This window comes from Euleptes europaea, chromosome 1 (assembly GCF_029931775.1).
Source record: "Euleptes europaea isolate rEulEur1 chromosome 1, rEulEur1.hap1, whole genome shotgun sequence".
Taxonomy (NCBI): Eukaryota; Metazoa; Chordata; class Lepidosauria; order Squamata; family Sphaerodactylidae; genus Euleptes; species Euleptes europaea.
In genome coordinates, this window is record NC_079312.1 from 176379287 (window position 1) to 176406966 (window position 27680).

At 48.2% G+C, this 27680-nt stretch overlaps 1 protein-coding gene across 1 annotated transcript in view; it reads left to right on the forward strand.

The window, feature by feature from the left end:
* Nucleotides 1–27680, forward strand: part of LOC130478067 (plexin-A3-like) — a 65187-nt gene that overhangs the window by 23869 nt on the left and 13638 nt on the right. The window contains exons 5-20 of the mRNA XM_056850191.1: nt 525–621; nt 1859–2049; nt 3836–3981; nt 5837–5957; nt 6804–6940; nt 7933–8106; nt 9725–9818; nt 11069–11308; nt 14237–14380; nt 15805–16039; nt 19329–19471; nt 21662–21918; nt 23616–23682; nt 25140–25286; nt 27241–27400; nt 27553–27656. Of these exons, the coding sequence (XP_056706169.1) occupies nt 525–621; nt 1859–2049; nt 3836–3981; nt 5837–5957; nt 6804–6940; nt 7933–8106; nt 9725–9818; nt 11069–11308; nt 14237–14380; nt 15805–16039; nt 19329–19471; nt 21662–21918; nt 23616–23682; nt 25140–25286; nt 27241–27400; nt 27553–27656 (2457 nt within the window). The remainder of the gene's footprint in view (nt 1–524; nt 622–1858; nt 2050–3835; nt 3982–5836; nt 5958–6803; nt 6941–7932; nt 8107–9724; nt 9819–11068; nt 11309–14236; nt 14381–15804; nt 16040–19328; nt 19472–21661; nt 21919–23615; nt 23683–25139; nt 25287–27240; nt 27401–27552; nt 27657–27680) is intronic.

Consider the following 27680-nt stretch of genomic DNA (forward strand, 5'->3'; position numbering starts at 1 on the left):
AGGGGGCTATTCATGGCTACTAGTCAAAATGGATACTAGTCCTGATGCATACCTATCCTCTCTAGTCTCAGGGGAGCATGCCTATTATATTAGGTGCTGTCGAATGCAGACAGGATGGTGCTTCAGGTGTCTTGACAGGATGGTGCTTCAGGTGCTTCAGGCTTCCTAGAGGCACCTGGTTGGCCACTGTGTGAAGAGGCTGCTGGACCTGATGGGCCTTGGCCTGATCCGGCATGGCCTTTCTTGTGTCCTTATGAGGTTGTCCCGTCCCCCTTTTACTCTCACAACAGCCCTGTTAGGCAGGTTAGGATTTGAACTTGGGTCTCGCAGATCCGAGTCCCACGGTCTCACCACTGTGCAGCCCTGGATCGGTAGCGGAAGGGGGGAGATCCGAGGTGAGGGGTCGTTGGCAGACGTAGCTAATGACTGTTGAGTGGGTGGTTTTCAAGTGCTTGGCCATTCTGTCCATAGAAGGGTATTCCTACTCTGCCTTTTCCTAACCGGTGACCCATCTCTTTCCTCAGTATTGGTACGAGGGAGAGCAAGTGGGGGAGCTGCCGCTGGACTTCGATGTCATTTGGGACGGAGACTTTGCCATCGACAAGCCGCCCGGGTTCAAAGGTACCACCCTTAGGTTTCTCCTGCCCATCTGTGATAAGGAGGAGCCTTACACTCGATTTCTGATTCTGTCTTTCTTTTGCCGTGGGGATTACGGAAGATCAGTTTTCTGCATGAGGGGTGGTGGGAGTGGGAAGCGCCATCCAGTTGCAGCCGACTTATAGTGACCCCTCGTGGGTTTTTCGAGGCAAGAGACGTTCCCTGGTTTGCCGTTGCCTGCCTCCACATAGCAACCCCAGACTTCCTTAGTGGTCTCCCAGATACTAACCACGGCCTAAGCCCAGCTTATCTTCCAAGATCTGACGAGATCGGGTTAGCCTGAGCCATCCTAGTCAGGGCAGAAACAAACAGAGGTGGTTTGCCGTTGCCTGCCTCTGCATAGCGATGCTAGTATTCCTTGGCCGTCTCCCAACCAAATACTAACCGAGGCCAACTTTGCTTCCCTTCTGAGATCTAATGAGATTGGACCAGCCAGACAATCCAGGTCCCTTACAGGTGGGGACTAATCCCAGAGGGGCCTTGAAGCAATTTTTTTTTAAATGAGTGAATTTTTCAGTAAAATAGATGGAGTTTTTTTTTAAGTGTTTATTAAAATAAGGCTATTTTAGTGACAGAATCATGAGCCAATGGGTTGAAGTACTTAATACTGACCTTACAAGATGCTCTAATAAACCCGCTTCATATGGCCTCAAAATGTCCCTGTAATTGGTCAGATTTCAAAATGTCCTCGGGGAGCTTGCAGCGCCTGAACCCCCAGCTGTATGGGCTTGCTGAACTCGCCAGAATCTACTCATTGCCTACATTTTGGCAGCAGGATCCTCGAATCCTTCGTTGGCGCACGACTTAATAGTTCTATAACTCAGCCCTTAGGCTAGAGCCAATCGGAACCATAAAAAAGACATCCGAATTCTCGATTCAGGCTGCACTCGTCTCGCTTGTGCATTTTAACCCCCAAAATCAGATTTTCACCTCTTTATCCTAACGAGCCCCCTCTGGTGACCTTCTACCTCTCTATCAGAGAAGGAACCAATACATCTGCCATAGAACAAGCCCACTGAAGAAGATAATAGCGGTTAACCAGACCTCGTGGCTGGTTGCGAAGGGGCTCCCATAACAGTTCAAGCTTCAGGGTCCCCAAAATGTAGGTCCTGAAACACTTGGCTAGCACCAGGAAAGGCGTTGGCGGGGTGTGTGGGTCCTAATGTTTTTATCACCAAGCCTGCTCCTTCCCTCTCCCCAGCTCTCCTGTACAAATGTTCAGCCCAGCGTTCTAGCTGCGGGCTCTGCCTCAAGTCCGACCCCCGTTACGAGTGTGGCTGGTGCGTCCCTGAGCGTCGCTGCCTCCTGCGCCCTCACTGCCCTGCTCCCCGGCAGAATTGGGTGCCGCCTGGCCGAAGGGGGGCCCGCTGTGCCCACCCCCGCATCACCCAGGTAAGAAAAACCCTGGCCAGCCCGTTTCTCACTCTGTACAGTTGCTTCCTGGTCTTTCCATCTCTGGAGAGCCAGCGTGGTGTAGTGGTTAAGAGCGGTGGTTTGGAGCGATGGAGTCTGATCTGGAGACCCGGGGTTTGATAACCCACTCCTCCACATGAGCAGCGGAGGCTAATCTGGTGAACTGGATTTGTTTCCCCGCTCCTCCACACTAAGCCAGCTGGGCGACCTTGGGCAAGTTACAGTTCTCTTAGAGCTCTCTCAGCCCCACCTACCTCACAGGGTGTCTGTTGTGGGGAGGGGGAGGGAAGGTGATTGTCAGCTGGTTTGAGTCTCCTTTAAGTGGTAGAGAAAGTCGGCATATAAAAACCAACTCTTCTTCTTCTGGAGTAGAGGGGAAGATCCTACCCCAGAGAAAAGCCCTGCCCAAGAAGATCCCAAAAGGGGAGTGGTACCAAAAGCACATGTAAACAGAAAAAAATATCACTATGCCACTGAATGTAACAAATTATATAATTTCAAAAAGGCGATTTATAATTCCACATATAACATAATATTCAAACTACTTATGTCCATACAATGCACAATATTCAAATCCTCATATACTTTAATATCAAAATAATGATGTCCAAACTATGCAACAAGGTTCCACAATTTTATCCTTTATAAATCACCTTTTTGAAATTATATAATTTTATTGGTTTATTTTATTCATTTTATTTTTTTCAGACTTATAACCCGCCCTCCCCAGCAAACTGGCTCAGGGCGGGTAACATCATTTAAAAGCACAAAAACATTCAATACATATAATAGAATAATAGAGTTGGGAGAGACCACCAGGGTCATCTAGTCCAACCCCCTGCACAATGCAGGAAATTAACAACTACCTCCCCCACACACCCCCAGTGACCCCAACCCTCCCTCCGCCATGCAGGATCCCACAATCAAAGCACTCCTGACAGATGGCCATCCAGCCTCTTATTAAAGACCTCCAAAGACGGGGACTCCACCAACCTCCAAGGCAGCACATTCCACCGTCGAACAGCCCTCACCGTCAGAAAGTTCTTCTTAACATTTAGGTGGAATCGCTTTTCTATTAGTTTAAATCCATTACTCCGTGTCCTAGTCTCCGGAACAACAGAGAACAAGCTAGTTCCCTCATCAACATGACATCCCTTCAAATATTTAAACATGGCTATCATGTCTCCCCTCAACCTTCTCTTCTCCAGACTAAACAAACCCAACTCCCTAAGTCTCTCCTCATAGGGCATGGATTCCAGACCTTTGACCATTCTGGACACGCTCCAACTTGTCAACATCCTTCTTAAATATAGTCATTAATAAAACCAAACAATAAAACTCAAAAAAAACCCCACATGATGGTGCATGATTTGTCACATTCAGTGTCATAGACGTATTTTTTTCTGTATGCAAGAAAATCCCAAGGCAGCATCTCCACCTGGCCACTTACGTCCCTGCAGATATGGCTGCAAACGGGGCACATTTGCATTTCCGTACTGGAACTCTAGATGGGCATTGCATATTAAGGGCAAGCTTACATGTTGGGGAGTATGGGATTGTATCTGTCCCACATCCACTTCTCCCACCTCAAAGATGTGCATCATGTTCCCATAGTAGCCTGTGGGTGTACAGCCCACCTCCTGGGGATCTGGACATATCAAAACGGGATCCCATGTGCACATGGTGCTTTCTCAGTGTGGGTCCTTACACTTCACACAAATGCCATTTCTTCTTCTTTCTCCCTCCCTCCCTCTTCTTTCTGCAGGTGTCACCACTGACTGGCCCCAAGGAAGGGGGCACACGGGTGACAATTTGGGGCGAGAACCTGGGGCTTCATTTCCACGAGGTGGGGGTGCGCGTGGCTGGCGTGCGCTGTAGTTCCCTTCCTGCTGAATATGTCAGTGCCGAGAGGTGGGTGCAGGCTGGGCGGGGGGCAGGGGCAGGCCAAGAAGCGGGACGGTGGTGCCGTGGGGAGCGGTCGAGGGAGTGACGGAATCGGGAGCAAAGGAAGAAGCAGAAATTTCTAGAAAGAGTGTTGTATACAGTTTGTGTATATGATTTGCAAAAGTGTGTATCCCACCTTTCTGCCCTTACAAGGGCCACCGAGGCAGCTACCAATTTAAAATGTATGTGATAAAGTCGCCCTTTAAGACCATTAAAATCAGCCGCCCCCCCCAAAAAAATAACACATCAGTCATTTATGCGTGGATACTTTCACTCACATTCGCCCCTGGTCTATCTCAGTTGTTCCTTGGAGTTCTGCATGAGTTTTCCCTCCATTAGAGATGACCTCGCTGCCGGCCCTCACAAATCCCGGGACTTCCCGTTCCTCTGTTAACCCGATTCTTCCCTCTCCTTCCATCTCAGCCCGGGTGAAATCTCCATGCATAAGGCAAATCGCAGGACATGCAAGCTTGGTTTCTCCCACAGCCAATCACAAAGCAGCATGTAAAGAGGCGGGAATTCAAATGCTTCCTGGGAGCTCTTTCTGAGCAGAATAAAGGCTTTCTAAAACCAAGGCTTGGATTTCTCCACCCACCCCTTTCACATTGCTCCATTTTTTGTTTTTTCTTCTTAAAAATGCTTTTTTATTTGGCAATTGGGTCTGGGGGGTGGATTTTCTCTCACAGTAAGCACTACAAAGTAAGCCAGTTACAAAGCAGCATTTCAAGGGGCGGGGACTTGGTTTGAGCTTAGAGATGGCTGGTGCAGAGATTCCCAACGGGAAAGTGTGGGTCCAGGCAGCAACGAACCTCAGGTGAAACTCCCATGCATAAACGACCATCATTGAAACAATTAACCACAGTTAAATATGTATGAGACATAAAAACAGCAATTAAAATATCAGTTAGGAAGAAGGGATCACTGAGGGAACACCAAACCAAACCAAACAAACGTCTTCCAACGTGCCACAAGGACTCTTTCGTTATTCCGGTTGCGGCAGGCTAACTCAGCTGCGTCTCTGGAACAGGATGATGCTCCTGACCCTGCAAGGACACAGACCCACAAGAAGGAAGCAACCCAAAACAGGGGCAATGGCCATGTCCAAAGGTTGCCATGGCCAGCAGTGCTTCCAAAGGAGCTGCCGTGCATCAATCTGGTCGCAGATTTGTCCAGTCTGGAGCAGGAAGATGACATTGTGGGGGGGGGGCATGGTGAAACTGAACCGTGGCCCACCTGAGGGTCATCCTTGGGGAGATGCGGTGAACTGCCTCATCTGAGACAAGGAAACGTGGGACGGAGGGTGTTGTTGGGAACAGGCGTGAAGAGCCGTGGGGTGGGAGGGGTGGCCAGCATGGTGAGGGGTTAAGAGCGGTGGTTTGGAGTGGTGGAGTCTGATCTGGAGAACCGGGTTGGATTCCCCCACTCCTGCACATGAGCTGCGGAGGCTAATCTCGTGAACCAGGTTGGTTTCCCCACTCCTACACATGAAGCCAGCTGGGCGACCTTGGGCAAATCACAGCTCTCTTAGAGCTCGCTCAGCCTCACCTACCTCACAGGGTGTCAGTTGTGGGGAGGGGAAGGGAAGGTTTGATTCTCCCTTAAGTGGTAGAGCAAGTCAGCATATAAAAACCAACTCTTCTTCTTTCTTCCTTCCTTCTTTCTTCTTCTTCCTCCTTCCTCTTCTTCCTTCTTCCTTCTTTTTTCTTCTTCCTTCTCCTTCCTCTTCCTTCTTCCTCTTCCTTCTTCCTCTTCTTTCTTCCTCTTCCTTCTTCTTCGTCCTTCTTCTTCTCCTTCCTTCTTCTTCTCCTCTCCCTCCCCACAGGCTGGTGTGTGAATTGGAGCCGTCACTGTTGCCCGACCCTCCCCCTGGTCCCGTGGAACTCTGCGTGGGTGACTGCAGTGCTGATTACCGGACCCAGTCGGAGGCACCCTTCTCTTTTGTGGTGATTTGAGCTCTGGGTGGATTTCATATTGTGTGTGTGTGTGTGTGTATGAAGTGCCGTCAAGTTGCTTCTGACTTAACGGCAACCCTCTGAATTAATGTCCTCCAAAATGTCCCATCTTTAACAGCCTTCCTCTGGTCTTGCAAATTGAGGGCCGTGGCTTCCTTTATAGAGTCCACCCATCTCTTGTTGGGTCTTCCTCTTTTCCTGCTGCCTTCCGCATTTCCCAGCATAACTGTCATTTTCAGTGACTCTTGTCTTCTCATAATGTGACCAAAGTACGGCAGCCTCAGTTTAGTCATTTTAGTTTGTAGGGAGAATTGAGGATTGATTCGATCTAAAGGTAAAGGTAGTCCCCTGTGCAAGCACCAGGTCACTACTGACCCATGGGGTGATGTCACATCCCGACATTTCCTAGGCAGACTTTTGTTTTATGGGGTGGTTTGCCAGTGCCTTCCCCAGTCATTTTCCCTTTACCCCCAGCAAGCTGGGTACTCATTTGACCGACCTCGGAAGGATGGAAGGCGGAGTCAACCTAGAGCCGGCTACCTGAAACTGACTTCTGACGGGATCGAACTCAGGTCGTGAGCAGAGCTTTTGACTGCGGTGCTGCAGCTTACCACTCTGCGCCACGGGGCTCTTGATATGAAACATACTTAAAATATTTACAGCAATTACCAGAGGGCATTTGAGTGGGTTTGGGGAGGAGAAAAGTCTTTGGGGTCTACCCTCCCCCTCCAACATTAGTTAGTCCACTTCTGGGAGAGTGAAAGTGTGACGCATCTGCTTGAACGGTGTGCCTTAGGAGGTGATCCGTTATCGATTTCTTCCTGTTCCCCCCTGCAGAACCCCAGTTTTCATGGGGTGGATCCAGAGCGAGGCCCTGCCTCGGGTGGGACAAGAATCACCCTCCTAGGAACCCACCTGGATGCCGGGAGCAACGTCAGTGTCGCGATCCGGGGAGCTCCGTGTCGGCTGGTCAGGTACTTTTAGGGCCTGCATTCTGATTTTGATGACTGGTGGGGTGAGAAGAAAAGCACAAGGGTCCAGACAGCAAAGGTGCACCCACAAGATTAAATTGCAAGAAAGCAGTTGGTGTTACTTTTTATATATTATGTATGAAGCTGCCTTATACTGAGTCAGACCATCGGTCCATCAAGGTCAGCATTGTCTACTCAGACTGGCAGCGGCCCTGCAGGGTCTCAGGCAGGGGTCTTTCACATCACCTACTGCCAGATCTTTTAACTGGAGATGCCGGGGATTGAACCTGGGACCTTCTGCATGCCGAGCAGATGCTCGACCACTGAACCATGGCCCCTCCTCTAAAACAGTGCTTCATACATGAATCTACATGAAGCTGCCTTGTACTGAATCAGGCCCTTGGTCAATCAAGGTCAGTATTGTCTACCCAGACTGTCAGCGGCTCTCCAGGGTCTCAGGCAGGGGTCTTCTACATCACCTACATCAGTGTGGTATAGTGGTTAAGAGCGGTGGACTCTAACATGGAGAACTGGGTTCTATTCCCCACTCCTCCTCATGAGCAGCGGATGCTAATCTGGTGAACTGGGTTGGTTTTCCCACTCCTCCGCACGAAGCCAGCTGGGTGATCTTGGCCAGTCACAGTTCTCTCCCAACTCTCTGAGCCCCACCTACCTCACAAGGTGGTGGCAGCTGCTGCCAAAGCAACATTTTTTTTAAAAATCTGCACAGCCAATCAGAAGCCTTGCTGGACAAAAGCCCTACCTGGCCCCACCCACTTCCTAAAAACACTTAGTGGGCACCAGAAAAGATGTCAGTGGGTGCCGTGGTGCCCACGGGAACCACGTTGGGGACCCCTGGAGTAGAGGGGGTGGGTGGGGAGGTCTTTGGCAGGGAGATTATGTCATTTTGGGGGTGAAATTATGCACTGCCCTTTTCAGGACAGTGATTTTAACTCTCCTTCCTTCCTGCTCCACCCACCCTTGTTCTTCCCAAGACGCAGCGCAGGGGAGATTGTCTGCCTGTCTCCCCCCTCAGCGGTGGGCCCGGGCCCCACCAACATTAGCCTTCGCATCGACCTGGCTAACATCAGCGGCAACAGCACTGTCTTCTTCCGCTACAGCCCCGACCCGGTCATCACGGTGGTAGAGCCTGCCTGGAGCATTGCCAAGTAAGGAACAGGCCTGTCATTGCCCTGTGGTTTCAAGGTAACCCCGTTATGATGCTTCCATGCAGAGCATCTGTCGTTCCCACCGGATGGTCTGGCTGCGTGGGTGTGTCATGACGGCTCCTCTCCCCCACTCTTGGTGTTTGTTGACAAAGACCCTGAAGCTAATTCCACCCCTCTGCCCCTAAACAGCAATTAAAATCTGCTGTCCATCCTAACTAGCCATTTAAGAAGGCAGGCCTGTGGACTATCTTGCTAGTGGGGCGTAAAGGGCTGGATCCTGCCACTATTTCTGCTTGATCTCACCTGATTCCCCTTCTCGCTCCAGCCCTGATCCTGTGATTTTTTTGTCCATGTCTCTTGTTGATCCCCAGCATGAGATCTGTGGAGCTCAAAGGGGACATTGCTCCTTCTGTCCCCAGTGGAGAGGCTGGTAGGACAACCCAACAACCCAAGGTGTTTTTTAGATTGGTTTTTAATGTCTTGTTTATCTGTTGTTTTTCTATATTTTAAAATATTGTTTTTACTCAACTTGGGTCCTGAAATGCTTGGGAGAAAGGGGGATCTATAAACATTTTAAATGAGCAAATGAACTGGTTTCTAACTCTTGGCCATCGGTGATCCTTCTCTTTTTTACAGCTTAGATTACTTCCCTCTGTTCCCTTTGTTGATGCATGTGCTATATACATACATACTTCCCTCTCTTCCACAGACAAATATACTATAATTAGAAATCATTAGTAGATAGTCCTGTGTAACATGTTGCAAGTTAAAGAGCATGGAGACAGATGGGAAGAGATATAGAAGGATGTGTATACGTATTTTGCATAATGCGTGCTCACGCAGATGCACAGGATTGACTCATGATAACAACAGAAGGGTGAGGATATTTCAGCTCCACCTGGATACCTGTAGTGCTAAGATGAAGTACAAATGCTTGTAAACTGCAGCTGTGAAATGCAGGAAGTGCCACATTTCCAACTTCTTCCTCAACTTCTTTGCAAAGGACCCCTTTTATCTTCCGTGTTCAGCTGTGTCCCTGGATGTTTTTGTCATGGGAACTCACCTGGTAGCTGCCACCATGAGACAAAGGCAGACAGACTTGATGTGGCGTGCACAAAGCCAGAGATGTTTCTTCTCTGGCAAAGTTTTCTCCCTGCAGATCGTTACCCCCATGTTCATGGATTTCCCCGCATAAATTTTTAATGAAAGAAAAAGAAAATTCATACATACAAACCCATACATATCATGCCTTCTAAAGGGAGCCATATATTTGTAGCCTTAACAACATCTGGGCTATAATATATCATTGTTAAAAGAGTACATTATAGAAGATCTGTATACTTTAAATCGAAGGCTGTCATTCTTGACTACGCATGACATAACTATTTAATAAATCTTTGATTATTATTTTGTCACTGTTTACGTTTAAAGTTGATCAAATTACACATTGCTAATTTAGACTTCTGATAAACCACCTGTATAGTCTACCCTTCATTATTATTACTTTCTCTATCAATAGCTATTGTTCACGTTCAAATTAATCTACCGCCCAATATCAACATTATTGTTAAACATAGTCGTGTTCCTGGATTTTTGTCCCTTTCTCCTCTCCATACAGCGGCAGTACCAGTCTCACAGTGAGTGGGGCTCACCTACAGACAATCCAGGAGCCGCGGGTTCGAGCATCCTATGGGGGGATTGAAACAATCAATGTGAGTTTCCCATGGAGAGTGGCGGGTCTAATGAGTGGGAATTGAAGGTGCATTGTATCTCTGCAGGGGAGGAGGAAGGAGGAGCTGTAGCCAAAAATGGACACGAAGTGCTGAAAAGCCAAAGTTGTCACCCTGCCCCATTGGGGCTCTTTCCGCCAACATCCCCCCGCTCTCTGTTAAGAAAAGCTGCCACTTGGTGAAAGAAATCTTAGTTGATTGAACATATGAATGCATGAAGCTCCCTTATACTGAATCAGACCCTTGGTCCGTCAAAGTCATTATTGTCTACTCTGACCGGCAGTGGCTCTCCAGGGTCTCAGGCAGAGGTCCTTCCCATCACCTACTTGCCTAGTCCCTTTAACTGGAGGTGCTGGGGACTGAACCTGGGACCTTCTGCATGCCAAGCAGATGCTCTACCACTGAGCCACAGCCCCTCCCCAACACATGAATATATGACCCTTCCTTCTACTGAATCAGACCCTTGGTCCATCAAAGTCAGTATTGTCTACTCAGACTGGCAGCGGCTCTCCAGAGTCTCAGGCAGAAGTCTTTCCCATCACCTGCTCGCCTAGCCCCTTTAACTGGGGATGCCGGGGATTGAACCTGGGACTTTCTGCATGCCAAGCAGATGCTCTGCCACTGAGCCACGGCCCGTCCTAGGGAATTGCCTATGCCATCTTGTCTTGCCACCATGTGGAATTATTTGTCTTTTAGGTGGTGGGGTATTTAGGACATATTTTTAGGGCGCCATAAAATCATAGAATGGGATATAAATTTTACTTGATTGGTAGAAGAAGAAGAGTTGGTTTTTATAACCCGATTTTCTCTACCTTTAAAGAATCTCAAACCAGTTTACAATCGCCTTCCCTTCCTCTCCCCACAACAGACAACTTGTGAGGTAGGTGGGGCTGAGAGAGTTTGGAGAGAACTGTGACTAGCCCAGGTCACCCAGCAGGCTTCATGTGGAGGAGTGGGGAAACCAACCCCGTTCACCAGATTAGAGCCTGCCACTCATGTGGAGGAATGGGGAATCAAACCCGGTTCTCCAGATTAGTCCACCGCTCCTAACCACTACACCACGCTGGCTTTTATGATTTTCAAATTGTAGGCCATATTGCAAATTGTAGATTGTTGCAAGTCTGATATTTCCTGGATTTATATATTGTTAGCCACCCTTTTCTGACTTGACTGGGGAAGGGCGGATGTAAAATGAGTGAAATAAATAATAAAATATCTTTCCCTCCCAACAGAGTTGCCAGGTGCTGAACGACTCCGTGATGCTGTGCAAGGCGCCGGGCATTGTGCCAGGGGAGCAGGCCTTGCCCCTTGCGGGTGCCAACCCTGACGAGTTCGGCTTCTTCTTGGACGACGTGGCCGCTGTCCGTACTCTGAACCGCTCGGCCTTCACCTACTACCCCGATCCCAGTTTCGAGCCATTCGGTCCCAGCGGCATCCTGGAGATTAAACCCGGATCCCACGTGGTCCTCAAGGTACTGGAGCCGTTTGGGTCAGGGGTGTTTCAAGTGTAGCTGTAATAAACTTTCCAAAGTCAGGGATGTGACTGTCCACTCCAAATCAAGATCGGGATTTCATTCTGGGATACTTCTTGGAGCCTGCTTTATGGCTGGCTGCAGGTGTTTTAGAGTGCTTTTTTTTTTAAAGCATCTAACAAACTCCAGTCCTTCAAAAATTGGAAAATAATCATTGGAAGGTTACTGCCTTTGACTCTGCCCGATTTGTCTTGCTTACTATCCATGACTCCATTCATATCACCAACAACAATAATTTCCCCTTGATGGAAGTCTTGGAGTTTACTAAAGAATTCGATAAAGAACTTTTCTTTTGCATTATTTGGCGCATACACATTTGCGATTCTACCGTTGGCACCTTGGATTAACAGAATCAGATATCTTCCCTTCTTGTCTTTCAGTGAATCTAAGACAGTTTGGATTCTTTGTAAATCAGTTTCGAGATGGCTTTCTTGTCATCATTAGCCAATCTGCTGGTTGCAAACTCTGAGGGAAGAGTGGGGCAATTTCCAAATTATCCCCCTTTTATGATTCGTTGAAGGTTCCCAGCTTATTTATAGTGAACGCATGGTACAGTTTTGTTGGTACAAAGCTGGATTTACTTTTGTACATTTTTTTTTTTAAAGTACAGAGTATGTTTAGGACTTTATAAGAGAAATGTCGGAGCAGATACCTTCTCAGAAGCCTATGTTACACCTTTTCACTGGTGGCAGGCCAATGCAATTTCCCATACCTGCATCGTCACAGTGACACACCCAGTTTTGTTCATCCTCTTTATACTTCGTTCATTCTCGTTGCACAGTATCCAAGATGTGGAGCAGTGTTTCTTTTAAAAGCATATATGTTAATGAGTGAAAACAAGACAATGGTCCACAGACTGGAAACGATCAATTTACATTCCAATTCCCAAAAAAGGAGACGTCAAAGATTGCAGCAACTATCGGACCATCGCATTAATTTCTTACGCAAGTAACATGATGCTCAAAATCTAACACAAAGACTGTTACCATATATGGAATGAAAAATACCTGATGTTCAAGCTGGATTCAGAAAAGGAAGAGGCACTAGAGATCATATTGCAAATTTACATTGGTTACTGGAGCATACGAGAGAATTTCAGAAGAAAATCAGCTTGTGTTTCATAGATTAGAGCAAAGCTTTTAACTGTGTGGATCACGAAAAGCTATGGCTGGTTTTAAAGGAAATGGGTGTGCCACAACTTCTGATCATTTTGGTGCGCAACCTGTACTCTGGACAAGAGACCATGGTTAGGAGAGAATATGGAGAAACAGAATGGTTTCCAATGGGCAAAGGTGTTAAACAAGGATGTATTTTATCTCCCTATCTCTTCAATCTGTATGCAGAACATATAATTAGGAAATCTGGATTAGATTTAGATGAAGGTAGAGTGAAAATTGGAGGGGAAGAACATTAACAATTTGAGATATGCCAATGATACTACATTACTGGCAGAAAATAGCAAAGACTTAAAACAACTACTGCTGAAAGTTAAAAAAGAAAATGCCAAAGCAGGACTACAGCTGAACATCAAGAAGACAAAAGTAATGACTGCAGGAGAATTACTCTAAGGTTGACAATGAGGAAATTGAAAGTGTTGAAGACTTTCTATTCCTTTGCTCCATCATCAACTGAAAGGGAGACTGCAGCCAAGAAATCAGAAGGAGGTTGAGACTGGGAAGGGCAGCCATGAAGGAGCTAGAAAAAGTTCTTAAGTGCAAGGGTGTGTCACTGGCAACGAAGATTAAGTTAATTCATGCCATCGTATTCCCTATTACTATGTATAGATGTGAAAGCTGGACAATGAAGCTGATAGGAAGAAAGTAGATTCCTTTGAAATGTGGTGTTGGAGGAGAGTGTTACGGATATCGTGGACTGCCAAAAAAACAAATCAGTGAGTTCTAGATGAAATCAAGCCTGAACTGACCCTAGAAGCTAAAATGACTAAGCTGAGGCTATCATACTTTGGTCACATTATGAGAAGACCAGAGTCATGCTAGGAAAAGTGGAAGGCAGCAAGAAAAGAGGAAGACCCAACAAGAGATGGGTGGACTCTATAAAGGAAGCCACGGCCCTCAGTTTGCAAGACCTGAGCAAGGCTGTTAAAGATAGGATGTTTTAGAGGACATTGTTTCATAGGGTTGCCATGAGTCAGAGGCGACATTTGAATCACTCGCTGCGTAAAGCAGTGTTTCCTTTTGTCTGGCCTGGAGGAAAATTCCTTCCTGACCCCAAAGTGGCGATGGGCATTACCCTGGGCGTGTAAGAAAGGGCCACGAGAGCTGAGCACTAGGGCTGTCGATTCGGTTCGTTCCAAACCGAAAAACCGCTGAATTTCCCCCGATTTGGCGGTTTCCGGTTTGGGACGAACCGAATTCAAAAAAGGCGGGAAACAGGTAGAGCCGAATTCGCCGACTTGGGGGTTCAGCGAATAAATTCGGCAATTTTGGGTTCGGCTCCCCCCGCACACCCGTTCCACCACCCCTGCGCGCCTTCAGGGGGCTTCCCTGAAGGCGCGCGGGGGGCTCTTTAAACAGATGTGTGCCTCCCGGCCGGGAGGCACAAATCTGTTCCACCACCACTACCCCGCGCGCCTTCAGGGAAGCCCCGTGAAGGCCCGCGGGGGGGGGGGGGCGAATTTCCCCCCGAACTCCGGATCTCGCCCGAATTTCAGGGATCCGAAGCGGGGCAGTTTGGACTTCAGCACGGCCCGAATTTAAAAGGGCCGAATTTTGCCGAAGCCAAACTGTACCAAAATTTTTTTTCAACAGCCCTACTGAGCACTGACTCATCCCTTCCTGCCCTCCCTCTCACGATCTGCCTACATTTAACTTCTCGCTGTCTCTCTTGTATCTTCCCCGTGTCTCTCAGGGCAGGAACCTGATCCCGGCAGCGTCGGGCAGCTCGCGGCTCAACTACACGGTTCTGATTGGTGGGGAGCCCTGCACCCTCACGGTCTCTGAGACGCAACTGCTGTGCGACTCACCAAGCCAAACTGGGGAGCAGCCGGTCATGGTACGTCCAACATACAGAGGCAGTTCCTTTCCTTAGATTTAACAGCCACTGTCAACCACTTCACAGTGTAAAAAGGGGAAATGAAATTTAATTTTTCCTTGACACTATAAAGAGAAAAGTTGCCGCGTCTCTCACGCAATTGACCTACCTGTTTGACAGCAGATAACGCAGTATCCGCTTCTCAGAAAGTGCCTTTAGCTGTTTTATCCAGGGAGTGCTATCTTTATTTCGTGCAATATTATTTTGTGGACATGCTAAAACAATGTGGGCTAGGGAGTCTATTTGATCCGGACAAAAGGGGCATTTTTGTTCTTCTGCAATAATTTTACTGTATCGCCCTTGTGTCTCAGCTGAGTCTAAGGCATTGCATCTCACCAATACGAAAGCTCGTCTGAGCTTATGAATTACTAACCAGCAGTGTGGGCATAGAGGACATGCTCAAGAGGACAGGATGAGTTCGCGCATTCCAGGGAGCATTGCCAGTGCTCTGGGGAGGGACTCATCTAGACAATGGCGGCTTGCCCTCTTGTGGGGTTGTAGCTTGTAAATGGGAACATGAGAAGCGCCCTGAGGGAAAGCAGGTCCTTGTTTTTTGGCAAGATAATCTAGACTTGACTGTGGGTGCACAGTTCCCAACAATGGGGGACCACATTGTAAAGTGAAGCACCCCAAACATCTGGAGGGTGGGAATGAAAGGGGGAGGGGCTGTGGCTCAGTGGAAGAGCTTCTGCTTTGCATGCAGAAGGTCCCAGATTCAATCCCCAGTATCTCCAGTTAAAAGGACCAGGCAGGAGATTATGTGAAAGACCTCTGCCTGAGAACCTAGAGAGCTGCTGCCAGTCTGAGTAGACAATACTGACTTTGATGGACCAAGGGTCTGATTCAGTGTAAGGCAGCTTCATGTGTTCATGTGTCTCCAAAACAAGTGCCCCTGATTAAGCCCCAAACAAGCTTGATGGTTTTCTAAATTATGTAGAACCTCCATGCTCAGAGGCACTGTACCTTCAATTACCATTTGGAGACAAACATCAGGGATAGGACTGTTGTTGTCTGTCCCAGGTTGGGGCGTTGCCAAAGGAGTCTTCCCGGCCACTGTTGGAAACTGAACGTTGGGCCCTTGGGATCATCCATCAGGGGTGTCCTTACAGTCTTGTGTGTGTGTGTGAAAAGTGCCGTCAAGTCGCAGCCGACTTATGGCGACCCCTTTTGGTGTTTTCATGGCAAGAGACTAATAGAGGTGGTTTGCCAGTGCCTTCCTCTGCACAGCAACCCTGGTATTCCTTGGTGGTCTCCCATCCAAATACTAACCAGGGCTGACCCTGCTTAGCTTCTGAGATCTGACGAGATCAGGCTAGCCTGGGCCATCCAGGTCAGGGCCCTTGCAGTCTTACAGCAGGGTTAATCTCTTGCTCTTCTCCTTGCAGATCTTGGTGGGGGGCCTGTCCTTCTCCCCTGGGACCTTACACATCTACCCTGAGGCGGCCCTGCCTCTGCCAGCTCTGGTCGGGTTAGGCGCCGGAGGTAGCTTGCTTCTGGGGGCCATTATCGGGGTGTTGGTGGCCTATAAGCGGAAGACGCGGGACGCCGACCGGACGTTGAAACGCCTGCAGTTGCAGATGGACAACTTGGAGTCTCGTGTGGCCCTGGAATGCAAGGAAGGTATTGAGGGGATGGGAGAATGTTTGTTTGTTATTAATTTGTTCATTTTAAAATACTTGTACCCCGCTTGTCTCCCAAATGGCTTACAACATCATTCTGTCGTCCTCCATTTTACCTTTGCGACAGCCGCCCTGTAAGGTATATGTGTTAAGTGCTGTCAAGTTGCTTCTGGCGTATGGCGACCCTATGAATTAATGACTTCCAAAACATCCTGTTATTAAAAGCCTTGCTCAGGCGTTGCAAACTGAGGGCCGCGGCTTCCTTGATTGAGTCGATCCATCTTATGTTGGGTCTTCCTCTTTTCGTGCTGCTTTCAACTTTTCCTAGCATGATTGTCTTTTCCAGTGAGTCTTGTCTTCTCATAACGTGACCAAAGTACAATAGCCTCAGTTTGGTCATTTTTGCTTCTAGAGAAAGTTCAGGCTTGATTTGATCTAGAACCCACTGATTTGTCTTTTTGATGGTCCACGGTTGCTCTTTCAGCATGCCTAACTGTGCTTTAAATTTCCTTTTGATTTTTTTGATCTTGTGGAACAGATCTCTTGTTCCTTTCGTGTTGTTCTCTTCTGTTTCTTTCCTCTGGTTATTATAATAGTTCTCTTTGTCTCTACATGCAAGTTGCTGGAACGCTGCATTTAAACTTCTGATTCTGATTCTAAGTCTGTCACCTTTTGCTTCTCAATTATAAGAGTTTCATAAGTTATCCATCAAGGCTTTTCATTTCTTTTGGCTACAGGAATAGTCTTTGTGCATCCTTCCTTGATAGTATCGCTGGTTTCAACCCATAGTTCTTCTGGTTCACATTCACTGGAACTTAGTAATGCAAATCTGTTCTTTACATGGTTTTAAACTCTTCAAGAATGTTGTGTAGATTGTATTTTGGCACAATGAATGTTTTGATGTTTTTCTTTAGCTTTATTCTGATTTTCGATATTAACAATTTATGGTGTGTACCAGAGTCAGCTCCTGGTCTTGTTTTAGCAGAGAGAATAGAACTTCTCCATCTTCTGCTTCCGATTATGAAAATCATTTGATTTCTGTATTGACCATCCAATGATTTCCATCTATACAATCATCTGTTTGGTTGCTTGAAACATGTGTTTGCAATGAACAAATTGTTGTCTTCACAGAATTCTGTGAGTTGCTCTCCTGCATCATTCCATACTCCTAGCCCAAATCTTTCAATAATATTTGATTCTCCTTTGTTTCCTACTTTTGCTTTCCAGTCACCTATAATTATCAGCACATCTTGTTTAGGTGTCTGATCAGTTTCTTCCTGAACACTTGCGTAAAAACTTTCAACTTCTTCCTCATCAGCATCGGTAGTTGGGATGTCAACTCGAATTATGGTTATGTTGATAGGCTTTCCATAAAGTCTGATTGCTATTATTCGGTCAGACCTTGCATTAAAGCTTCTGCCTGCTTGTGCTACATCTGGCCTCACTATTAGAGCAACTCTTACCTTACCCTGTAAGGTAGGTTAGGTATATTTTATATTTGTAGCCAGTTAGCAAAAGGATTTTTTTTTTACATTTATGATTAAACATTAGCCAATAGTCACCTAGTACATGTCCATGGCAGAATTTGAACCTGGGTCTCTCAAATCCTAGTCCAACACTCTAACCACTATACCACACCGTAATGGATGCCTTTCGGAAGTGAACGAAGCGATGAGAGGACGTTGCTTCAGCACCTGAAACCAATTAATGTTTCTTGGGTGCATCAGCGTTTGTTTTTTTTAAATGTCGGTCTCCTCTTTGGACCCCTGAAGAGGGCTGGCGTCGGCCTGGTCACAACTCTTGGGAGTAAAGATACCCTCTATTGTGATTATGCTGGCCTTCGTTGAGATTTAAAGGACTGGGACACAGCCAAAGCTCATCTTGTCCAAGCTGCGAAGGACCACCTTAGTGATCAAATTGACAGAGTAATCGACAAAAAAGATTTAAAGTAGAACTGCTGGACAGGATTCTGGTAAAGTCCTGTTTCGCACTGTCTTCATCAGACGTTTGCGCTCCATGCAATCTAGTCCTAACCTACTGCGGACCGCATTCTTGCAAATTGCCAGCACCCGCCAAGGACTCCACCAGGACTTTACAGGAATCCTGTCCAGCTGTTCTACTTTAAATTTTTTTGTAGATTACTCTGTCAATTTGATCACTAAGATCACAGCTTGGACACAGGAACACAGGAAGCTGCCTTATACTGAATCAGACCTGTGCTCCATCAAAGTCAGTATTGTCTCCTCAGACCGGCAGCGGCTCTCCAGGGTCTTAGCCAGGGGTCTTTCCCATCACCTACTTGCCTAGTCCCTTTACCTGGAGATGCTGGGGATTGAACCTGGGACCTTCTGCATGCCAAGCAGATGCTCTACCACTGTGCCACGACCCCTCTTCATGGCTCTCCAGGGTCTCAGGCAGAGGTCTTTCACATCACCTACTTGCCTACTTGGGATAAAAAGGGAAAAACGGGCCACCAGAATAAAATAATCTTCGGCTATGTCCAAGTCCTTTAAATCTCTATTATTGTCATTGTTGCACTGTATAGTATAGTGTATATTGTTATTCCACTGCTTAGTGTACATTTCTATTGTACCATCAATATAGATTATTGTACTGTTACATTAATAGTGGTGTTTTGGGCCCCCGCTGCTGGGATTTTGTTACTGATCTTGTTGTACGGCACGGTTGTGGGTTTTTTTTTTTTGGTTTTTGGCCTTTCTTGAGAGGCAAGCTGTTTTACGGTTGTCTACTTGCATCAGGTCTAGTTCCCAGAGCAAGGAATAACTTTTTCGGCATGACAGAACTGCCGCTTCCCCCCCTAAAAGACACCATGCTTCGCACCGCTAAAGGTTCAGCGGGCGCCAAGTAAAGGTTGCGTATGTAGGACTCTGGCTCGGCCCCAGTTGTGCCGAATTAGGGCATCTAATGGCAAAAAGGGATCGCCTCTAGGGATTCCTGAGAAACTGGATCCCCTTTGAGTGAGCTGTCTTTGGCCAAGAAGGCTTCCCAGCACATGTCCGCCACATGTCCACACGGCCTGCCAAAATACGTGCGTGTGCGGTTATCAAGCGACATGAGCCGCGTGCTGATTGTATGCCAGTTCCTCCGCAAAAGAGCTGCTTTGTTGCACCCGAGGTGACCTTTTGGGGAAAGGGGCCAGGCTACTGGAAGGGTGCATGTGTGTTTGCACGTGCACACACATGCACACTGAATTTTTTGGTTCTCCCGTGCTTCACCTACGGTGGCGCGCCTCTGAGGCTTTTGACAGCCTGCCTTCCGTCCTCCTCCAGCTTTTGCCGAGCTGCAGACCGACATTAACGAGCTGACGAACAACATGGATGGAGTGAAGATCCCCTTCCTGGACTATCGGACGTACGCGCGGCGGGTGCTTTTCCCGGGGGTTGACGAACACCCGGCCCTGCAGGAGACCAGTGTGAGTGGTTGTGGATGTGAAGCCTAGCAGAAATTATTGCTTTACGCTTGAGAGGAAGGGAAGATGAGCGATTGGAAGGTAGTTCAGAGGCATGAAGTTGATGATGACTTGGTGTGATATGGTATGCATGGTATGGAGAGAGTGGACAGGGAGAAGCTTTTCTCCCTCTCTCATAATACCAGAACGTGGGGTCATCTGCTGAAGCAGGAGAGTGAGAGATCCAAAACAGATAAAAGGAAGTATTTCTTCACAAAACCCATAGTTACGTTTTGGAACTCCCTGCCCCAGGATGTGGTGATGGCTGCCAACTTGGAAGGCTTTAAGAGGGGAGTGGACATGTTCATGGAGGAGAGGGCTATCCATGGCTACTAGTCAAAATGGATACTAGTCATCATGCATACCTATTCTCTCCAGGATCAGAGGAGCAGGCCTATTCTATTAGGTTCTGTGAAATGGAGGCGAGATAAAGCTGCTGCAGTCGTCTTGTTTGTGGGCTTCCCAGAGGCACCTGGTTGGCTACTGTGTGAACAGACTGCTGGACTTGATGGGCCTTGGCCTGATCCAGCAGAGCTTTTCTTATGTCCTTATGACTTGAGTTCCAGAGTAACTTCAGAGCCCTGGAGTTTCTGCATGTTACAGACTCTGGCCATTGCCAGCTCTTTAGTGTCACTTCCCCCCCCCCACTCCAGTCCTCTTTGGTACCTTCTCTTCCTCCATGCGATTGGGTGCTTCATTCTGATTTTTTTGTGGGGTCTTCCCGTGGCGCAGAGTGGGAAGCTGCAGTACTGCAGTCCAATCTCTGCTCACGACCTGAGTTCGATCCCGACAGGAGTCGGTTTCAGGTAGCCGGTTCAAGGTTGACTCAGCCTTCCATCCTTCTGAGGTCTGTAAAATGAGTACCCAGCTTGCTGGGGGGAAAGGAAAGACAACTGGGGAAGGCACTGGCAAACCACCCCGTAAACAAAGTCTGACTTGGAAACGTCGGGATGTGACGTCACCTCATGGGTCAGGAATGACCCGATGCTTGCACAGGGGACCTTTACCTTTTACCCTTACATTTTCTTCCTCAAATGCTGCTGCTGCTGCCCCTCCTCTAAACCAGCACTCTTTTAAAGAGTAGGTGTCGGATTCCTGGCCCCAGCCATCACGCCCCAGCGGGTCCCAGTTTGGCTGAGGTGCCTTGCTTTGGCCTCAGGCAGAGAGGGCACCACCCTTAGAGCCAGCGGGGTGTAGTGGTTTGAGAGTGGTGAACTCTGATCTGGAGAACCGGGTTTGATGGCCCACTCCTCCACCTGAGCGGCGGACTCTCATCCGGTGATCCGGGTTGGTTTCCCCACTTCTACTCATGAAGCCAGCTGGGTGATCTTGGGCTAGTCACAGTTCTCTCCGAACTCTTTCAGCCCCGCCTACCTCACAAGGTGCCTGTTGTGGGGGGAGGAAGGGAAGGAGATTGTAAGCCGGTTTGATTCTCCTTAAAAGGTAGAGAAAATCGACATATAAAAACCAACTATTTTTCTTCTTCTCCTTGAACACATGAACATGTGAAGCTGCCTTAAACTGAATCAGACCCTTGGTCCATCAAAGTCAGTATTGTCTACTGAGACCGGCAGCAGCTCTCCAGGGTCTCCGGTAGAGGTCTTTCCCATCACCTGCTTGCTTAGTCCCTTTAACTGGAGATGCTGGGGATTGAACCTGGGACCTTCTGCGTGCCAAGCAGATGCTCTACCACTGAGCTTCGGCCCTTCTGATCCACCTCCTCTCCCCAGAGGGCTGGGTGGATGCCAACCCTGTGGGGGCTGAGGAGGAAAGGGGCATGGCGCTGTCTCTACAACCCCCCTGCAGTGGGTCACTGCCTCTCTGGGTGTTAGGTAGGGTTGCCAGATCCCTCTTCACCACCGGCGGGAGGTTTTTGGGGCAGAGCCTGAGGAGGGCGGGGTTTGGGGAATTGAAGGACTTCAATGCCATAGAGTCCAATTGCCAAAGCGGCCACTTTCTCCAGGTGAACTGATCTCTATTGGCTGGAGATCAGTTGCAATAGTGGAAGATCTCCAGCTAGTACCTAGAGGTTGGCAACCCTAGTTTTAAGGGCTGGGTTCTTGCCGGGAATCTGCCATGTATTTGGCCTGTCTGAACTCTGTCCGCATTCCCCGGTTGGGTGACCCGGTTTTCTCTTCTTCGGCTCCTGCGCAGACGCCCCCGAGCACGGAGAAAGGGCTGCGTCTCTTTGGGCAGCTGCTGCATACGCGGCCCTTCCTGCTGACGTTCATCCACACGCTGGAGGGCCAGCGGGCCTTCTCCATGAGGGACCGAGGCGCCGTCGCCTCCCTGACGATGGTGGCCCTTCAGGGCAGGCTGGACTACGCCACCGGGGTGCTGAAGCAGCTGCTGGCCGACCTCATTGAGAAGAACTTGCAGAACCGGGCACACCCGAAGCTCTTACTCCGCCGGTGAGAGGCCTTGCGGGACACTACCCTTTCGAAACTTGTTTTGGCACCGGGATAAATGTAGGTTTGCTTAGGCGGCTTTACTGCGGGCTCCGCTGGACACGGTAGAGCGAGAGCCAAACGGATCTGATTAGCGGGGCCCCATCCCACCTGGAAGGAGTTCTTCACAAACCCTACTGGAGTAAGCAGGAGCTGTGGTCTCAGGTCCCCAGAGACCCACTCCATCTTTGGTTCAGGAGTCACAACGTGGTGGTGAAAAGTGCTGTCGCGTCACAGCCAACTTACAGTGACCTGTAGGGTTTTCCAGGCAGGAGACATGCAGAGGTGGTTTGCTGTTGCCTGCCTCTGCGTAGCAACGCTGGACTTGCTTGGTGGCCTCCTATCCAAGTACTAACCAGGGCCGACCCGTTTTAGCTTCCAAGATCTGCCCAGATCAGGTTAGCCTGGTTTCAACAGAGTTGGTGGTGGTGGAAAGTACCATCAAGTCACAGCTGACTTATGGCAACCCCATAGGGTTTTCAAGGCAAGAGATGTTCAGAGCTGGTTTGCCATTGCTTGCCTCTGCGTAGCAACTCTGGACTTGCTTGGTGGAGCGGTGGACTCTGTTCTGGAGAACCGGGTTTGATTCCCCACTCCTCCACATGAGCAGCAGAGGCTAATCTGGTGAACTGGATTTGTTTCCCCACTCCTCTGCATGAAGCCAGCTGGGTGACCTTGGGCTAGTCACACACTCTCAGCCCCACCTACCTCACAGGGTTGTCTGTTGTTGGGAAGGGAAGGCAAGGCAAGGCGATTGTCAGCCGGTTTGATTCTTCCTTAAGTGGTAGAGAAAGTCGGCATATAAAAAGCAACTCTTCTTCTTCTTCTTCTTCCTATCCAAGTACTAACCAGGGCCAACCCAGCTTAGCTTCCAAGATCTGACCAGATCAGGTTAGCCTGGTTTCAACGGAGTTGGTGGTGGTAGAAAAGTGCCGTCAAGTCGCAGATGACTTATGGCAACCTCTGTAGGGTTTTCAAGGCAAGAGACGTTCAGAGGTGGTTTGCCATTGCCTGCCTCCTCGTCATGACTCTGGTATTTCTTGGAGGTCTCCCATCCATGTACTCACCCGGGCCGACCCTCCTTAGCTTCCACAATCTGACCAGATCAAGCTCACCTGGGCCATCCATTGTACAATGTTTCAAGCATAGGAAGTCCAGCCCTCTTAGGAAGGCCTTAAAAGCTCATTTATTTACTTAGGTCTTTGGTGGTTTAGGACTTTAGGTTGTAGCCCCATCGGTTGCCATTTTTAGTTCCCCGTTTCTTCTGCCATTGCTGATTTTACTGCCAAAAAGCAGAGTAACGGCATAAATCAATTACAGGGACCAACCTAGTAAAAGACTCAAAGGATTCTGGTCCAAGCCCTTCCCCAGAAAGGGTCCAGTCTAGTGGGCCTCATTCAGATTGCTTCCCTTCCTTCTCCTCTCTCTCCTGCAACAAGGCCCATAGATCCCTGGGAAATCTTAAGGGTCTCCATTACAAGCCATATTGGTGGGACATAGGAGAGGGTTGGGTAAATTTGTAGTCCATGGGACAGAGAGAGATTCCCAGATTTATCCCATTCGTCTCTTCCTGATGATGTGTCCCAAGGCAGAGTGTGAATATTCGGCAGGGCCCTCCTCCCGTTTCCCATGCGTGACCCAGCTGTTCTCTCTTTTCCCAGGACGGAGTCGGTGGCTGAAAAAATGTTGACCAATTGGTTTACTTTTCTGCTGCACAGGTTCCTCAAGGTGAGAGTGTGACGGAGCAAGCCCTCGGGGAACCTCGCCCTCACTCTGCCCGAGAACGAGAATCTTTAAATGGTCAGGGAAGCAAGAGTGTAACGGTGCCATCCTCAGCTGAGGGGCACCCTTCAAAGTCCGTTGAAGTCAGTGCACTGTTAAAAGAGTGTAACTCTGCTTAGGGTAGTTTAAGATGGTAGCCATGTATCATAAACTCCGCTTAGGATAGATTCAGCAGGTAGCCGTGTTTCAGAAATCTCCGCTTATGATCATTTCAAAGGGTAGCCGTGTTTCAGCTCAAGAAGGTGCAGAAAAGAGCAACCAAAATGATTAGGGGACTAGAGCAACTGCCCTATGAGGAGGGGTTAAAACTCTTAGGGCTGTTTAGCTTGGAAAGAAGGCGGCTAAGGGGAGACATGATAGAGGACTATAAAATTATGCATGGTTTGGAGAGAGTGGACAGGGAGACGTTTTTCTCCCTCTCCCATAATACTAGAATGCTGGGTTATCTGTTGAAGCTGGAGGGTGACAGATTCAAAACAGATAAAAATATATTTTTCACACAACGCATAGTTAAATTGTGGAACTCCCTGCCCCAGGATGTGGTGATGGCTGCCAACTTGGAAGGCTTTAAGAGGGGAGTGGACATATTCATGGAGGAAAGGGGTATTCATGGCAATTAGTTAAAATGGATACTAGTCATGCTGCATACCTATTCTCTCTAGTATCAGAGGAGCTTGCCTATTATCTTGGGTGCTGTGGAACACAGGCAGGATGGTGCTGCTGCAGTCGTCTTGTTTCTGGCTTCCTAGAGGCCCCTGGTTGGCCTATGTGTGAACAGACTGCTGGACTTGATAGGCCTGGGTCTGATCCAGCAGGGCTTTTCTTTTGTTCTTGTGGAGGATGGGGCTATCCATGGCTACTAGTCAAAATTTATGCTAGTCATGATGCATACCCATTCTCTCCAGGATCAGAGGAGCATGCCTATTAGGTGCTTTGGAACACAAGCAGGATAAATGCTGCTGCAGTCATCTTGTTTGTGGGCTTCCTAGAGGCACCTGGTTGGCCCCTGTGTGAACAGACTGCTGGACTTGATGGACCTTGGTCTGATCCAGCAGGGCCTTTCTTATGTTCAGAAACCTCCGCTTCGGATCATTTCAGTGGGTAGCCGTGTTTCAGAAACTCCGCTTAGGATAGTTTAAGAGGGGAGCTGTGTTTCAGAAATCTCCACTTAGGATAGTTTCAGCAGGTAGCCATGTTTCAGAAATCTCCACTTATGATCATTTCAAAGGGTAGCCATGTTTCAGAAATCTAGGCTTAGGATAGTTTCAGGGGGCTAACTGTTCTGCTTTGGGATGGCACTGAGGGATTCCAGGGTCTCTGCCTGGCTGGGTGGTTGGGGGTATAGGAGCAAGAATTCTGGAGCGGTCCCCTGCCTACCATCCTGTGCCTTTCTGTCCCTTCAGGAGTGCGCCGGAGAACCTCTGTTCATGCTTTTCTGTGCCATTAAGCAGCAAATGGAGAAGGGACCAATAGACTCCATCACGGGCGAGGCACGCTACTCTCTGAGTGAGGACAAGCTCATTCGCCAGCAGATCGATTACAAGACCTTGGTGAGCCAAGGAACGGGGAGGCTGGGAGGGTCATTTCACCTCTTTGCCATGCTGGAAATCTAACAGTTCATGTCCTGTAAAGGCAGCTATGAGAAGGGATCTCTTGTGGAGGCCAGTCTGGCTTTGCCGTCTCGATGGTTTGGAGGACTCCATGTCACCAGATCTGGAGAACGAAGCAACCTAACTTCCCACCAAGTGGAGGCCTTACTCTTGGAAAAGCAGTAGTGGGACCTGTTTAAGCCTGAACTGGAACCATCTGTTTTTAGGACTGCATTTGGTTAAGTTTACTAGCCGTCCTGAGTTGTGATTTTAAAATTTTGGGTTTTGTATGTGTTTTATATAGGGGTGTGCATTCAGATACACCTGAGCCGAAAAAGACCTTATCAGTATTTTTCGGGTATATTCGCAGCCTCTCAAATATATCCCAGATTTTTCGGGAAACCGAAAAAATGGTCTTGAAAAATCCCAGAAATATACAGAATTTACTGGGAAGATCAGGAGCAAGAGTTTGCAGGCTCCAGGGGACTATTTTTTTCATTCTCCCCCCCCCTTCCCTTTGTTTTTGTGTCTTGGGGAATTATGGGCTTGCCAGGCTGCTTCTGTCAGTTTCAAGTTTCTTTGTCAGTTTCAAGAGGGTATTTTTTTTTCCTTGCAAGAGTTGCTTTGTGTTCCCTTTCTGTTTATACAGTGTTGCTCACTGCTCACTGCTTGGATTTATTCTTCTCTGGTTTGACATTAGTCCTGTTGATCTTGCACTGCCGGAGTGGCCCTGGGTTCTGCTGGGTATCAGTACATTGTCATTGGTTCTGCTGGGTTTGCAAAATTATCCTCTCTCACACACACCTGGAGTATTAACTGCAGAGATTCTCTGGTTTGACTTTGGTTCTCTTTGGTTTGAAGTGGGGTGTCAGCGGGAGTGAGAGGAGATACCTATGCCTGTCCAGAAAAGACAAATGTCTACATGTCCCCTCACACACACACCTGGAGTATTAACTGCAGAGATTATCTGGTTTGATTTTGGTTCTGTTTGGCTTGAACTGGGGTGTCAGCGGGAGTGAGAGGAGATACCTGTGTATGTCCAGAAAAGACAAGTGTCTACATGTAACCCTGGGTGAATTAAACTCTGAGAGATGTGAGAACCTCAGTTAACACAGTGGGTGAAAAGATGAGGCTGTCTCTCCTAGATTCGGGTCCAGTAGCACCGTTAGAGACCATCAAGACTTTGGGGATACAAGCTTTCGAGAGTCAAAACTCCTTGTGTCAGATACCAGGCTTTGACTCTTGAAAACTGATACCTCCAAAATCTTGTTGGTCTCTAAGGTGCTCCTGGACTCGAATCTAACTGCGCTTTCACACATACTGAATAATACACTTTCAATCCACTTTCAATGCACTTTAACGATCGTTTGCAAGTGGATTTTGCCATTTCACACAGTCAAATACAGGTGCATTGAATTGAAAGTGGATTGAAAGTGCATTATTTCACATATACTGAATAATGCACTTTCAGTCCGCTTTCAATGCACTTTAACGATTGCAAGCGGATTTTGCCATTTCACACAGTAAAATCCAGCTTCAATCTGCATTGAAAGTAGATTGAAAATGCATTTTCACGTATACTGAATAATTCACTTTCAATCCACTTTCAATGCATTTTAACGATCGTTTGCAAGTGGATTTTGCCATTTCATTCAGTAAAATCCAGCTGCAAAGTGCACTGAAAGTAGATTGAAAGTGCATTATTTCACATATACTGAATACTTCACTTGCAATCCACTTTCAATGCACTTGAACAATCATTTGCAAGTGGATTTTGCCATTTCATTCAGTAAAATCCAGCTGCAAAGTGCACTGAAAGTGGATTGAAAGTGCATTATTCAGCGTGTATGAAAAGCGCCCTATTTCTTCTACTGCAGACCAACATCGACACCCTCTGAAACTGTCTTTCTCCTAGACTCTTCTCTGTACCCCACCGGAGCCCCCTGGCGGCCCTGCGGTGCCCGTCAAGGTGTTGAACTGTGACTCGGTGACCCAAGCGAAAGAGAAGCTGCTGGACACCGTGTACCGAGGGGTGCCCTATTCACAGCGGCCTCGTGCCGAGGACATGGAGCTTGGTATGAAGGCAAGAACATGGGGGGGAAACAGGGGGGCTGGGAGCACAGTTTGGCTACTTGGAGGTGGGCTTGTTGTATCAGCATTGCGGGTTGGAGGCGGTGTGGGGGCTACAGATCTGCTTTCTCCTCACTGACTTTCCCGTTCGTCCCAGAGTGGTGTCAGGGTAACGGTGGGCGGACAGTCCTGCAAGACGAAGACGCCACCAGCAAGATCGAGGGGGACTGGAAACGGCTCAACACCCTCGGGCACTATCAGGTAACTTCCTTCCCACCAATCTCA